The 15,697-nt window shown below is 48.9% G+C and overlaps 1 protein-coding gene across 3 annotated transcripts; it reads right to left on the bottom strand.

The window, feature by feature from the left end:
* Positions 1-717: 717 nt before the first annotated feature.
* Positions 718-15,634, bottom strand: UBFD1 (ubiquitin family domain containing 1). Of its 3 annotated transcripts, none has more exons than XM_059897749.1 (7): positions 15,436-15,569; positions 14,922-15,251; positions 13,828-14,036; positions 11,137-11,202; positions 10,870-10,975; positions 6,950-7,032; positions 718-4,470 (listed from the first exon to the last, which is right to left on the bottom strand). In XM_059897749.1, the coding sequence occupies exons 1-7, from the start codon at positions 15,458-15,460 to the stop codon at positions 4,360-4,362; spliced, it is 930 nt and encodes a 309-aa protein (XP_059753732.1). In that variant the 5' UTR covers positions 15,461-15,569; the 3' UTR covers positions 718-4,359. The 3 variants fall into 3 exon arrangements, with proteins under 3 accessions (XP_059753732.1, XP_059753730.1, XP_059753731.1); XM_059897748.1 differs by lacking the exons at positions 718-4,470; positions 6,950-7,032 and adding exons at positions 7,608-7,675; positions 9,527-9,577 and having other exon boundaries at positions 15,436-15,630; XM_059897747.1 differs by lacking the exons at positions 718-4,470; positions 6,950-7,032 and adding an exon at positions 7,583-9,577 and having other exon boundaries at positions 15,436-15,634.
* Between the last annotated feature and the right edge of the window lie 63 nt (positions 15,635-15,697).

Raw genomic sequence — 15,697 nt, 5'->3', positions numbered from 1 at the left:
GATTCTCTAGGTGGGCATCAGGCAACGAACAGCATATAGCACAGCCCCACCCGTCCCTCCCTCCCATATAACAGTTAGAGGCTTAAGAATCTAACAGTGTTGTTTCAGGATTATGAGGTATTGGAAAAGTGGAAAAGAGCCAGGAAGGGGCAGTGAGACCAGAACCTTCAGGAACATTTACAACGCAGGGGGAAGAGAAGAGAGGGTTCCAGTGGGAGTGGTGCTGGGTCAAAACCAGTTCTGACAAACTATAGTCACTCTTTGTGCCAAGGATTCTGCTTTTGTCCCATTTTTGGTAACAGATTTCCCTCCCTCCTCCTGGGTCTTTGTAGCTTGAGGCTAGAGCTGCAGCTCCGTCTCAGTGTTTCACCAAACACGTCCTCGAAGAGTGAAGTCACACGAGGCGCTAGGCGGGAGGCGTAAGGGCTGGGAGGCAGCTTCCCCTCCAACACCTGGGGGCCGGGCCAAGGAGAGCAGCCCTAACAGGGACGTGGCTGACTGCCGAGGTGGTAGTGTGACTGACACAGCGTAAAACAAATCAAACCCCTTTATCAACTGTTTTCAGCAGGAACAAATTTGGATATACGTATACGCCAAATAAGTAAGAAGGTTACATGGTACACCACAGCTGGCCAAAAATGGCTCTGGGCCCAGTTCCAAATGTTGGTCAATCCCCAGTACAGATTAGGCGCGTGAAGAATTGGAAGGAAAAGGAGACGCAATTAATTATCAAACTTTAATTGATAGACTAATCTTACAGGATAAACAATAAGACAGCTAGTCAAGGTTACACTTAAAAAAAAAAAATCCAGCAGCGCAAATCTAATAGACTAAATACGTTCATCTCCTCCCAAACAGGCATTTGATTAAAAACAATAACCAGAACAGAGCGTACACCACAAGGAAAACATGGTACTTATGTATATTGTCAAATAATTCTGCAGAACTGGTTAAGAAAGAAAGAGATTTTTAGAAATTCAGAAAGCAGTAGAACCACCCAGCCTGGCAGGTAAATTTGCCAGACGTCGTGCGCTTTGGAGGGCTCCTGACCGCCTATAACTTCAGAAAGGCCACCAGGCCCCTCTAAGAAGGAAACAGGGGCCAGTCTTAACTGGAGATGACTTTTTCACAAAGCCTTAAGACAAAGGGACCATCCTTTCCCAAGACAACAGGCATGAGCAAAGGCAAGGAGAGAAAGAGGCGTCCCTCAGAGGATGCGGTGGAAAGCAAGCCGCCCTTGCGTGGCCCTTGGCACCCGGGGTCCATCCCACGCCCTTCCCTGCCCCCGGCAAAGAGGGCGGGCCAAGTGCGGGAGCCTGGGACCGCTCCTCCAGGCACGTGGCTAGAGTGAGAGTAAGAAGAAAGGGAGCCCCTTCCGGCTGAAATACAGCAACTTTTCAGAGACGTGGCAAAGTGAGTCTCCTTGCCCCTTGTAATCTAAAGCAGCAACTCCGGAGAAAGTGCATCCTTAGTTCAGTTCGACTTCATTTAAAAAGAGCTAATGCTACTTGCAAAAGGCCCGTCATCCATTAAAATACTTAATACCAAAGAGTTCCAGCAAGTGTCGGGACTGTCTTTCTACATTTTCTGACCAGACTGACTGGAACAGAGCCGAGGGGCCAGGCCGCCGCAGGGACCAGCTGGTCACTATCCTGCCAAGTCGCCGCAGGGAGGGAAGGAAAGGCAGGTTGCCTGTGTGCGAGCGAGCCCTGCAGGGGGACCGCCGGCACGACCTCCTGAGAGAAAGCAGCAGCCCCGGCCACGCCGCCCTGCACGCATGCCCCGGGTCGCAGCGGGGAGACCACAGCCAGGGCTCTGCCCAGAAAGCATCCTGAGGGAAAAATGAACACCGCGAGGCTACCGAAGGGCAAAGAGTCTCAGTTTGCTAACACAGGTTTAGTCAGTACGTTCTGGACCGTAAGATGATGATGAAGCGACCACTCACGGGGCCGAGTGACAAGCTAGTGAATACTGCTGGGACCCTGGCACGGCTCTACACCCAACACTCCTCCCAGCGGCTCCTGGTGCCGCCCCCTCGGCTCTCCGGGGCTTCCAGCAAGGTCTCCACGGAGTCGGGAGCCAGAGCCCAAGATGGTTCCAGCAGATTTAGTGAGCTCTGTAAAGCAACACTCAGACAGGTCCATACGAAAAGATGTCATTTACATTATTTATATATCTCCAAGTAAGGAAAAAAGCACCATTTTACTTAAAATAAAAAGGCTCACACAGGCTTTGGTCCTGTCTTGAGATGACACCAGCCTGAGCGAGAGGCGGTTTGGCCCTCGGGGAGCAGGGAGACGGACGGGACACACGCTGTCGCCGGGAGGGAGGGGCGTCAGGTGGCACGGGCAGCCGCACGAGTGGGGCAAGTGAGGAGACCTGGCAGGAAGGGCCTCAGAGAGCAGCCCCACGCGGCCAGTCTGGGGACGGAGACGCGTGCTGCAAGAGACCAAAAGCAGGCGTGTGGCACCGTCAGGACAAGCCCCCGGGACAGGGACGCCGGCCGACAGAAAGGGCAGTATTCAAACAGAGGTGACGCTCTTCCTGCTACGTGACCGTTTCCTCTGTAGGCCCGTCAACTGCAGAGGGAGGCTTCAACAAGTAGCAAAGAAGCACTCTTTTCTCCAGGAGCTGCGGGCCAACGAGGACAGAAAAGCTACAGTCGCTGCTCCTTTTTCAAGGATGAAAAACAGGCAGTTTCCTGAACACTACACTTCCTGTACATACTTATGCCCCCCAAAAAAGCAAGAGTAGATTTTCCTGCCCAGATGCATAACTTGGCATTGACTACACCACGAAAAGCAAGAGTCTGTCTGGATGGGCTGGATTCCTGAACTACAGCTTAGAAGGGAAGGGCGCAGAATATCACCATAAACTGGCTCACAAGGAATAGTCATCTTAGGTGAACACATGCTAATACGTTTCACAGAATGAGGGGTAACAGTCTAGAATCCAAAGTGTGAAGTTTGGAACATCTCTCGCCAAACCTTACTATGAGGGCCTGCACCAGTGAGAGGAGAATTGCAAAGACAGCAGCAGAGCAACAGCGAACAGCACAAAGGGTATCATTCACCAAGAGACCGTCCCTCGTTCCAGAGTCAACCAAGCCACCGGGAGACAAGAGAACTTCACGTGGACAAAGAACATCAGGGCTAAAACCAGAAGAGGGAGAGCTGATCACGAAAGCCATTTATCCCATTTTCGATGTTTAAATACATCGGCCAACCCACTAGGTCAGATGTCTTCTTCTTGAGAAAGGCAGCATCTCTGAACCTGGGATGAAGGACACTTGAACATAATGCATGAGCAGAAGGACCCAATGGAGACGCGTAATTGAAAGAATCATTGGACTGCTGAAGAATTTCTCGAAATTTCTAAGGAAAGAACGATCTGGGTCTGTGGCTGTAGGGCTGTAGAGCTGGCTTCCACCTGGCTCCTCTCAAAGAGGTCTTTGTCGGCCTACCCAGGCACACCTGTGCCAGGCTGGGCCTCAAAGCCGAACCAGTGAGGGCTGCAGACAACCGTCAAAGCGGCAGCGGATCTCCCCAGAGATCGGGGCCCAAAGGGCAAGACGTTCAGACAGGAGTCACCACGACACACTCTGCTGCTCAACAATCACCACGGCCAGTGTGAGCGACCCCGACCAGACCCACAGCTCTTCCTCTCCCGCCTCGTGTTCACGAGCAGCAGCGTGGCAAGAGGGAAGCCAGGAAAGGAGGTGGTAATGAGGTACAAAAGGAGCAACTGACATCTTTGGGTTTTTAAAACATAAATTCCAATCTAGGAAGTGGGAAAATAAAAAGGGAAAGAATTCATTCTGAATCAATGGACAGAGAAATATGGCTTACTAACCCCACATTCTGCATACAATTTCATATAAGAGAGGGAAAAACCCACCCCAACTCATCACAACGCAGTCCAAATGTTTGCAACCAAAGATTCATGAAAATAGTTGAGGTGAAATCACTTAAAACAAAAAAAAAAAAAAAAAAAGAAAGAAAGAAACCAGAAAGCTTTCGATCATTCCTTTCTAAACAAAATTGGTAGATCTACTCTCAAACACACTTAAGAGTATTCCACACAACATGTTCAGAATTCAGATTTATTGATTTCCACCATATTGACTTTTAAAAATGGTATGAAGCTGACTGCAAGAAAGGGAACCGGTGATTTTAAGTTAAAATTAAGCTAATGGTGAAAGTACATCACCTCTGGCTTCAGTCACCACATCACCTTAGAGTGGATATAGATTTTTTTTGAACAAAGTTCCAGAACTCTGAAATCCAGGGATGCTGCAGGCCTCTCCCAGCAATGTCCTTCACTTTGGGTCAGTCTCCTGGGCCAGAGGTGAAAGTGCTTTCAAAAATACTGCCATTTCCCCAGCACAGTGTCTTTGATTGCATCCACATATTGAGTTGGAACCCAGTACACCCAGTAGTAAGAGGCTTCCGTGGGGCCCAACTGAAACGCCTGGAAGGGAAAAAGGAAAACCAAGCGGTACTTCAGAGGTCAGGAGACTGAGCAGGCAGCACAACAAACACGGGGAGGGCTGAGAAGTGAATTAATTAAAAAGGGAAGGGGGGAAAAAAAAAAACTGTGCACATGGGGAGCATTCTCCTGTCAAAAATAAATGGATAAATAAAACATAAAAAGGTGGGAGAGTTAGGCACAGCCGATCCTAAAGCGGTGGTTCCCGAACTCGCGTGTGCAGCAGAGCCAGCTGGGGGCTTGTTAGAACAGACTGGTGGGCTCCAGCCCTTAAAGCTCCTGGTCCCGGAGAGGTGGGGCGGGGCCTGAGGATCTGCATTTCTAACAAGTTCCCAGGTGATATAATACTGCTGATCCAGAGACCAGTTTGAGAACCACTGCCCTAGGAAAACTGTCACACATGCAGGAGGAAACAGACATGAGTGTTCAAAGCAGCACTGTCAGAAATGATAAAAACCTGGAAACAACCTACATATCCATCAGTAAGGGAACGCAAAATTAAAAGTGACCTACTCGTATGAATACTGGATTTACTTTTTAAAGGTATGAACTGGATCTAGAGTTAATACAGACAGATCGTAATGTCGAACCAAAAAAAAGCAAGTTGCAGAACGATACATACCATGATACCATTTATGAAAACTGAAAAAACACAAAACAATACCGTATCTTGGTCATGGATATACATGAAAATAAACGTACAGAGATGGGAAGGATCCACATGATAAATCATGATAATGGCAATGGGGGGAGGGGAAGACAATGGGGACATTCACTGTTGGTATATTTTCTTTTATTTAAAGCAAGATTGAAAACAAGTTACAAAATATTTACAATAGTCATTTCTTGGTGATGGATATATGGGTTTGTTATAGCACTCTCGGTCCTTTTCTGTGCTTTTTAACATTTCTCTAAGGTGACATTCCCCCTTTTTCTAAGGTGACCTGTGAATCTAGCTAGTGAAATGGCATCTGCAAAGAGGGAAATAAACACTTTCATTAAGACAAAGGCCAAGGTGCTACTTAATGGTGTTTAGAAAAGAAAGGGGGCGATTAGAACCCACCTCTGCCAGCAATGACTCCAGAGAGAAATCAGCATTTAAACTAAATACAAAGGCATTAGCCGTCCACACCACCTCCTTAAAAGATGTCCGAAATGGTCCACTCTACTTGTTTGAAATCCTTCTTCCCAGGCTGTCTGAAAACTGGGACTGCAAACCCTACCGGGTCAAACTGGTGAGACAGATGTTTCGAAAGGGAGTGAAGGGGCCCAGCTGAAAATATTAAAATCCAACTTTTAAAACAGAAAAAATCACTGAGCAGGCAAAACAAATCACCTGCAATCCTTTAAAGACTACAGAGACTCGTGGCGGAAGGGGCGCCCGAGGGCCTGAAAGGAGGCCCTGTGTTGTCGTCACCAGTGCCCGGAGGCACCACACCCATGAGCTGTGCACCCAGGGCTGCACTGCCGGCCACGGCCTGACGCAGCCCCTGAGCTGACAGAGCCCGACAGGGCAGCAGAGGGGACACGACCGGCTGACTTCCTAGAGCCAGGGGACCTGTCATCTGCCCAGAGAGAACTGCCGTGCCTCGAGATCCGCTCTTCCCGGACCTCCCCGCACCTCCCTCTGCCGTGAACTCTGTACGCCAACCCGCAGGCCGGACCGCTAGCCCCTGCTCCTCCCTGGGCTGGGCCGACGACATGGCCGCATCACTGTCACCTCCTAGGCCGAGCAAGGGAGGCAGCGCCGCCCGCACCCTGTCACTGCTCAGGTCAGGCCCCTGGCACAGCAACTTCGGAGCAAGGTGGCTGAACTCCATTTTTAAAGCAGTCCCTTCAACAGTGCTGGGGAAACAGAAGGTGTCTGCCTAAGCTGCTCAGGGAGTCTCGCCACGGAACTCTTGCTCTGCTCCGCAGACTTGGAGAACGCCTCCAGACACGCTGTCTGGGAAAGAGCAGCCGCTCTCTTTAGAGCAGAGCTCCATGCTTACCCAGGTCACAGACTCCCCCCTCCCCACAGGGTCCTCGGCCACTCGATGGCTGCCCCCTGGGGTAAGCAACAGCACTGCAGAGAGGGGCAGCCTGGTGCCCTCACAGACGCCAAGGCGAGTGGGAGGTTTTGTTTCATACGCAAGACAAAACTGAAAATGAAGACCCACAAGCCATTAACCTCCTCTTTACATTTATTTTCCTGGTCTAAAAACAAAACATTACAGATATGAGAGATGCAAAAGAGATAAAGTGTACCCCCTTTAAACTGCTGGGGGCGGGGTGCGGTTTGCAAAATAAACAGAATGAGGAATAGGTCACGGATTAAGTTCTAAGAACAGGAAGACAACATGAGGGTCTTAAACCTGTGTGTCTTCTCAACACTGAGTGTTCTCCTCAGTGGAAAGTCCACTCCCTGCTGGAGGAGCAGAAGCAGGAGACTAGTGAGGGCTAGGCCACGCCGGCTACTTACCATCATGTGGTAGTCTTCGTGTCCTTCGATAGGTTCACTGACCACATTTTTAATGGAACCCATGGGCAATTTCTCAGTCCGCTCTAAGTTAAGAGGGATTACAGTGATTATTAAAGGCCCCCCTGCTCTACTCCTGTGACTCAGCAGTCCCTCCTCAGGGCTGGTGGCCGGGGGAATCTACCTCCACCCTCTAGGGACGACGGGAGAGATCTTCTGGTCAGTACACCTCCAGCCCTGCTTGGGAGTTGGGAACTTCTTAGGAGCAAATGGGGAACCGGACTTGACAGAGGTATATTAAAGGTTTCTGAGAGCAGAGGTATAGCTTGCCTGGTGTTACTCTGTAACGTCTGATGATTAATAAACACCCAAGAAATTCCTCTGCAACCTTACTGCCAAGCCCAGCCCTGGCTGAGGTCTTTGGCGCCTGGGATAGTCAAGGGGACCATAAAGAGGCAACTGCATGCCCCTGTGACTCGTACAGGAAGGGGGATGCTTGGGGCTTTCAGACCAGTTTCTATCCCTTGATCCTGCTCACTCACCCTCCCCCCCCATTCCCTCCCTTGGCCCCCCACCCCTCCAAATACACACACTTGAAGGAAGTTCTCTGAGAGCATTCATAACCTCTTATGATTAACACTCTAAATGCCACTTATCACATGGGGTCAGAAGACATTTTGCAGCAAGGTCAAGGATGGCAGGTAAGACAGAGGAGGCAGCGAGGGATGCCTGGAGTGAGATGAGACTGGAGGTGAGCCGAGGGCGGCAGGACAGGGCTGGTGGCGGGAGAGCCGGGGGCACCCGCACGACAAAGCCACCGCCCAGAAGCAGCAGACACCTCAGGGACAGGGAGGAGTTCTCAGCACATGGAGAAACCAAGCCGGAAAACTCATTACAGGCTTTGCAGAAAGCAAAATCTGGAAAATGGGTAAGTTGACAAAACAAACCAGGAACTTAGAGCCCTGACTTGTCGTCTAGTTGGTGACTTGAGACATGTTATTTCCATCCTGTGGGCCTTGGTCTCTGAAAAATGGGGGTGAGGAGATGGGACCTGAAGATGTTCATTCAGATTTTGACTTCCAGTGGCTCTAAAACAGTGACCCACAGGTAGGACCTGACCAGCACTTATCTTTAAGATGGAAACTTTTTTAAACACCAGCCATTTTGAATTGTCCAGAGATTTCATGCAAAAATATGGACCTCTGGCTTCTCTTGAAAACACAGAAGATTCAACAATCCTGGGCCCACATTCCTGAGTGACAGCAATCAGCTAGATTAGAGACTCGAGTTCCCTACAAGCAGGGCACATGCTCCCCCGAGGCGGCTCCACGTGGTCACAGGTCCCAGTTCCTGCCTGGAGCTCATTCTTCTCCCTCCACTGGGCCTGAGGCTGTCAGTACTGCCTTCTACACACGCTACCGCAGGAGCCCTTGAGTGCCACTCGGTAAAGCACCCCATCGAGAAAGAGGCCAACTAGCGGCTGGGATGGTCACGTCAGCAGAAAGATGAAGCCAGTGGCTGGCAGCCAACTCCCAGAACAAGCTGTCCTCCTCGGACAGTGCTGAGGACACTCAGGTGACAGGACTCCTGAGCTCCCAAGTGAGAAGAAAGCCTGAGGTACACTGACACAGCAGTCTGGGTGGGAATGGAAAGCCCCGCCTTGGTCAACCCTTGAAGACATGAATATTCACGGCCAGGCTCTTTAACAAGGCTAGTGAGTAATGCGGCTCTCAACAGCTCTGAAGCCCTGATACATCAAGACTCTTCTAGAGCTCTGCCTTTGTGCCAAAGCAGAAAGGCAGCTGCTCCTACAAGCTAAAATAAAACCTCTAACTCACGTGTGGGAGGTTCTCTTTAGCCCCTGCAGTTACGATGTTGTTTCCTATACAACTTCATAACCTGAAAACACTCCCTGAGGAACCAACGAACACTTACACACTTAGTCCTCGTCCAGCTCCCCTGCCTGCACCCACCCTCTGGGCCAGCATCCTTAGCCCCTGCCTCCCATTAGGCTGCCCGAGTGAAAGTGCAAGCCTAGGAAGAGGCGGGGTCTCAGCAAGTCAATGCAATGGTGGAGAACTAAGCAAAATCACCTGCAAGGTCATGAATAAGTGACAACCTGACAAGAGGCAGGGCAGCTCACAATTAAAAAAAACTGATGATGTGACAGGCTCTGCAGAAGAGAATGACCTGCTAAAGGGTTCAAAGGCCCCTGGGAATACTGGGAAAGCCCTTAAATATTATGCACAACTTGCTTTTTGCCCATGCAGTTAGAGTCGAAAGTGAAATGAAGACTATAGCAAGGAATCATAAACTTGTTAGAAAACTCAAGCATTTTGGCCATTTCAGTCTTTGTTCATTTTAAGAATCAGGATAGGGTTGAAAACAAGAAACATTTTCATATTTCACATGATTAAAATCTCACTCTCCGTCACCCTTACTCCAATTATTTTCCATAAAACTTTGGTCCCATTTTAAGCAGAATCATACTAAATGGCCTGTCCCTGAAACCAAGTAACCTCAGACGATGAGATCCCCTATACTTCTCTTTACCATTTACCTCGAACACTGAATACCTACAGTGCTGGCCAGAAACAGGTGAATTAGGCATGTTCGGTTCCCTCCAGGAATCTAACAGGGGGACAGACAAGTCAGAGAGTAATGAGTGCTCTGAGGATATAACGGGGCTCTCTATGAACAGAAGGGGCAGCAATTCATTTGGAGGGTGGGGGAGATATCAGGGAAGGCTTCATTAGGAGAGCACCTTTAGGTAGGACCTCGGAAGACTTTGTTAACAATAGGAATGCGAAGTAGGCATTCTGGGTGAGGGCACAGCATGAGCAAAGACATGAGCTGTGCAAAGCACGGTGGGAAGCGCAGGGAGTGATGCAGTTGAAGTACGTAGGGCACAACAATGCAAGTGGGGCACGAAGCGAGGTCAGAAACTTAACTGGGCCCCATCGTTGAGAATACGGGACACTATGCTTAGGCATTTGAACTTGGCCTTAAAGAGCGCAAGGTTTTTGAGCACAGGAACCAGTGAGGAAAAACCAGTACAGAAGATGGGCAGGACAAAAGAGATCCCAGATGGGGCAGTGATATAGATTAATTTGCTTTAACAGACCAAGTTTTGAGACGCTAGGAGTTAACTGGCGCCAACAGAGTGGCAAAGAAAGGGACATAGATAATTCTGGAATGTAACTGACAAGACTTTGAACCATCTGGGGGAAGGGAGAGGGAGGACAGTCAGAGACACTTCCCAGCAAATAGCAAGCCTGATTCACAGGCACAGGCAGAGTAGGTGGGGGGAAGCAGAGGGCAACCAGGCGGAGAAGGAGAGGCAGGTCCCTAGTACAGGGGCAAACTCTGATCTACAGGAGCCAGGCAGGTGACATAAATGAATAAAGCTGGCTACAATAAAAGATAAATGAAACAGTGAGGACTATAGCATGGACCACCTGAAGCCACTGCTCGGCTCTGGCTGATCGTTGCCATGTGAAAATGCAGGTCCAGAATGGCTAGATCTTTTGCTTCTTTTCAAGAGAAGCACCAAAAAAAAAAAAAAAAAAAAAAAAAAAAAATCAGATCCAGTGAAACCTCCTGATTTTCACAGATTGTGTGTAAACTCATAAAACCCTTGTCTGTGGACTAGACCTGGCCCTCAGGCCACACATTTGGAACCTCTGGTTTTGGCTGCAGCTGAAGAGCCAATGTTTGAAGGATTGGCCCTGAGATCAGACTAAAAAGAATGAGGGAAGAGGGTCCAAATAGAAGGCGAGCATCAAAAAGCAAAATTGAAAGCCAGGAGCACACAAAAGCACAGTGGAGAAGGATTTCAGAATGAGGAGCGGAATTGCACCCAAGGCCACGCCCTGCAGGGTACGAGAGGCAGTGAGCCAGGAAGAGGTGAGAGCAGTCCGTACCTTTAGTGCCGATCCACAGCTGGTCTTGTTCTAGCTTAAAGGTAAGTCTCACTTTTCCCCCGGACTTATTGTACATGCCAGATAAGGGTACAGCTGGCAGGCGCTCCTGGAGACACAAGAGCATGGTAAGAGAGGGAGGAACCAGAAACAAGGCGAGACAGGAAAAGAAGACGGGACAAGAGTCGAGGACCTGATTGCAGGAGCCTCAGGAAGTCACAAGGTGAGCCTGGTTCCTTTTCAGATTGCTCACAAAGGATTTTGGCTTACCTGGGCACCCTTAACAGACGGCATCACATCTTCAGGTTTTCCTTTATCCAACACTTTCCTGTGTTGCTATAAGTCAGAAGAGATAATTAAATGAAACAGCTGACTGCACATTAGTCTATTATTACCTCTTTGAAAAAGAGAATGAATAAAACCTTAATGTTTTGGTTCAAAAGCTTTTTGTGACTACAGATATGGGTCCTTTGACACTACAGAGCAGTGCTGCCCAGCAGAAATTTCCGTGATGGAAATATTCTATATCTATGCTGTCCAAAACAGTAGCCATGAGTCACTTGTGGCTATTAAGCATTTGAAATGTGGCTAGCATGAGTAAGGAACTGAATTCTTCATATTACTGAATTTTAGTTGGCCACATGTGGCTACCACATTAGACATCAAAGCTCTAGAGCAATCAGGATTTCCAGATTGCTAATTCAAATAAACTTTACTTCCTTCTCCCCCTCCCCCGAAATCACCACTGAAAGAACTAATCATCACGATAAGACGGCCACAAAGGATGCTTGCTCTCCTGACATGTACAGAACAGGACAGCCGTTTCTGTCAACTTAAACTCCCAAAGAAACCTATAAGGATGCTGATAATCAGCTTAGCTGCCTAGAAGGGGCACTTCTTCAACAAATGGAGACTCAATCCATTGCAGAGATCTTCCCCATAACCCCACCCTCAACCCCAGCTAAATAGAAAGCTCAGGAGCCACATTTCCAAAGAGAAATGCTGATTACTCTATAGCCTGACATTAAGAAGTCTCTAACCCCACTCCCACCTCAGGAGTTTGAAGCAGCTCATTAAGGGTTCTAATTAGGCTCATGGCCCCCTAAAACTGTTTTTGTCTGGCCCAAATGCCTGAGTCTTGTTTCCTCTCCATCTGTGGCTTTACAGGTACAGTCGCTGTCTGGTCAAGCTAGAACCGTAGGGTAACAAGTGGGTAGAGGGTAAACATTTAATCGAATTTAAGCACCAGGTGGCCAAGAGCCAGCTTAAACCCGCACCGGCACGGTGGAAACCCTCTGGTAGGAATAAACTCAACACTACCAGACTACTAGCAAAAGGTCACTCTACATATCAGCCCTAGATTCTTGAGCAAGCTGATGAAAAGCCAGGAGAACGGGTCCCTCTCAGGAGGCCACGTTACGCCTCATAACCGGCATCAATGGAACAAAGCTGCGTGGATTAGAAGCCTAACTGGACTCATAGCTCACAAATACCTTTTGAAGAATTTTCCCTTCACTGTGGAGAACACTTCTAAAGCCTGTTAAGCTACCAGTAGTAACTCAAAACCTGTATTTAAGAGGCATGTTATGCTCCAAGGGTGTAACCAGTGGGAAGGCTCATTCACGTCTGACATGTTCCTATTTGACAATTTCACACATTGTGGCAGAGGAAGATATGAAAATGGAAATGCACTCATTTAGTTACATTATCATTCCATATTTAGAGGCAAAAGTGTCCAAATAAACACATTTTAGATGTTAATATAGGTTTACAACCCCTTATCTGAAACCCTATGGACAAATGTTTTGTACTTTATAAAGTCTAAAACTTTTTAAGGATTTTATAAACGTAATAGTTTTTTTCTTTTTCGGAATACAGTTTTAAAATACACTACATAATATTCTTTGTGGAGTCTAGGGTAGCACCTTGTTATCAAACGTGTTAATATTTCTAGGGCAAAACATGACTATTCACACTAATTCTGATCAGGTTTTGCTGCCAAATTTATAAAAGCACTTGGGTTTTCAGACTCTTTTGGGGTTCTGGAAGCACATATAAGGGATTACAGACCTGTAACACAATATTGTGTCCTTCTCACACTGTTGGCCATGTGCCTTGGTGCCTAAGGTCACTGAAATTGATGTTGGTCAAGGTTGGTTTACTCTCCTCAGGATACAGACTGAGTTGAGAATATCTATTTTCCTGGAACACATTAAGAGTGGCCAGGAGACTCCATAACTACAAGTGGGGTTTGCTGGGTGATAAGATCACAAGTGATGGTTCTTCCAATCAGTTCCTTCCACAGTGAAACACTCTTACTTTTCCCAATTACAAAAAAGAATCTGAACGGCTACAATGAGCACAAAACAGGCTGGATCTCTTCCATCCAAAATGAGCAACAAAGCATGTAAAAATTCAGGCCCCCATTTCACAGACCAGGAAGAGGGAAAAAACGAAAATCAGCATAGCTATCTTCCTAGTCAGCTTCATTTGGCTTCCTGAAACAGTCAGTTTTAGAGGAACCTCTGAAAGCTACTGATTTCCATGCCTATCCAGAAAAGGGCTTGTTGACGTGAGGGAAGCCACAAGCCAAAAAACAAATGTAAGCACTTGTATAAAATGGAGGATTAATTCCAATAGTGGCATTTTTCTCTGGCGCTAAATAGGAGAGAAACCCACAACTGCTTCATTTCAATACCTGGTCTAAAGCCTGCCTTTACAAAGGCCTTATCCTAAAGTAGATAGACTTGAGACACACTGACCCGCCAGATGAGACAAAGATGCAAATCTCAGGTAGTTGTCACCTCCACTCAACAGCCAGCCGCACCCAACTGCTGCCATAAATTTCCATCATGGGCCCTGTCCAAAAAGGAGCTTATTCTAGAAAGGATACAACCAGCCTAGGCTTGAGAGGACAAAGCCTCACACTTCCCAGGACCAACAATCACACGACAGACTCACTTTCTGCCTGCAGAGAGGCTCCTTCTTGTTCTCTTCGGCCTTTGCGTCCTGCTGGGCAGCATCTTTGGGTGTGTTTACTGCTAAGACATCATTTATCGTGGAGCCAACGACCATGATCTTGGCTCCACTGGTGACTTTTATTTCTCTCAACGTCTTATCCTCAGGGACAAGTCCCTTATACATGACTTTCTGCATGGCAGGCGGGAGACCTTGGGAAAAGGTAGAGGACAGTGAAAGGAAGAAACGAAAAACATTCTTGCACAACAGACCTGAAAGTGAATACTGCTCTATCGTCAATTACTTTTGTGCACTCAGGCAATTCACAACCTCTCTAAGCCTCCAGAACTTCATAAGAGTAATGACAATAGTTCCTTCTGTATGAACTTGTTTTAAGGACTAAGATATAATACATATGGAGCATTTAGTGCAGCGCCTGGTATTTAATAACTGATCAATAAATATCAGCTATTATTCATTCCAAGTTGTTCCTCAACCATCTTGTGACTCAAATATTAAGTGAGAGTCCACAAACCCCAGGGATATAGAAACCAATAAGGTTTCTGTTTTTATGGAGCTTACAGAGTACGTGCAGAAAATGTAAAAAGAAAATCATTTCAGATGGCAAACTGCTGTAAATAAGAAAAAACTAATACGAGCATCTGTGAAGGGGCCAGCATGAGAGCCAAAAACAGTGTTTCCTAAACTTCCCTTATTAGAAGTACCTGAGACATTTGCTAAAAATAATTCCTGGCCACATTCCAGACCCACTGAATCAAAATCTCCAGGGGGAAGGGCCTAGGAGCTGTAAATTTCACAAGCGCCTTAGGTGATTCTATTAGAGATGTTAGAAGCACGAGTTAGAAACTTGGCCCGAAGAGTCAGAACTGGCATTGAATCCCAGCTCAGCCACGGACTAGCTCTGACTTTGGGTCTCATTTTCCCCACCTGAATAATGGGCACATTACTACTTACTTGGGAGGACTGTTGTGAGCATTGAGAAAGCTGATGCAAGGAAAGCGGCCAGCGCGGTGCCTAGCACAGCGTCAACACTAGGCAGGTGAAGTGGGAAAGGCTGTCAGAGCCACGGGGATTACCTGTAATCGAGTGAATCTTCTGTTTTAGCTCGGAGCCTGTGCTATCCAGGGGAAACTTCACGTCGTGCTTAGTCTTGTTCCAGATGATCTTCAGGTCCACCAGCTCCCTGCCCGCGCCGCCGCCCGCGTCCTCGCCGTTGCTGACCGAGGCCTGGGCCGCGAGGTCCCCAGGGGGCTGGGCCGGGGCAGGCTGCAGACTGCCTCGCGCGGCGCAGGAGTCCTCGGCCGCCACCCCCGCCGCGGCTTCGGCCTCCAAGCAGTTGAGGGGCCGCGCGGGCCCCTCGGTCGCCACGGTCTCGGCCTCCGTGTCCATGCCAGTTTCCTCCATGCCTGCAAGGGGGTTAGGGGGTGGGCGCTCGCCGCGGGCTGGGCCTGGGACCGGATTCTGCCCGGGCGCCGCCGGACCGCCGCTCCCGAGCCAGGCTGCTCCCCCCACCGCGCCAGGCCGCATCCCCCAGGGGCGCCCGCCTCACCTCGGCCCGACCCGGGCGCCCGCCACCCCCTCCACACTCACCATCCGGGGCTCCGGCCGCCGCCATGATGATTGTGTACAACACCCACCGCTCCCGCAGAGGCCGCCGGGAAAAGGCGAGCTGGCTGAGATTGGCCCCGGTAACAGCCCCTAATCGCGCACAGCCTGGCCGGAAACAGGTGGAGGTTTCTATGGAGACCCGCCTCCTCCGCTTCCCCGGCCCGGCCCCTGCCACGCTTTAGCTTTCAAGAACCCAGGGGGCGGGCCCGGGAAATCGCCCACTCGCTGGACTCTGCCCCCTAGA

This window comes from Balaenoptera ricei, chromosome 15, assembly GCF_028023285.1.
Source record: "Balaenoptera ricei isolate mBalRic1 chromosome 15, mBalRic1.hap2, whole genome shotgun sequence".
NCBI classification, from domain to species: domain Eukaryota; kingdom Metazoa; phylum Chordata; class Mammalia; order Artiodactyla; family Balaenopteridae; genus Balaenoptera; species Balaenoptera ricei.
This window is presented reverse-complemented; position numbering and strand designations above follow the sequence as displayed.

Bases quoted from the DNA above. Each gene is read 5' to 3' on its own strand.
- UBFD1 (XM_059897749.1), bottom strand. From the start codon at position 15,460: ATGGCGGCGGCCGGAGCCCCGGATG. The intron at 15,252-15,435 runs GTGAGTGTGGAG...ACCCCCTTGCAG, and splicing joins GGCGGCCGGAGCCCCGGATG to GCATGGAGGAAACTGGCATG. The intron at 4,471-6,949 runs GTAAGTAGCCGG...TTTCCCTTCCAG, and splicing joins ACGAAGACTACCACATGATG to GCGTTTCAGTTGGGCCCCAC.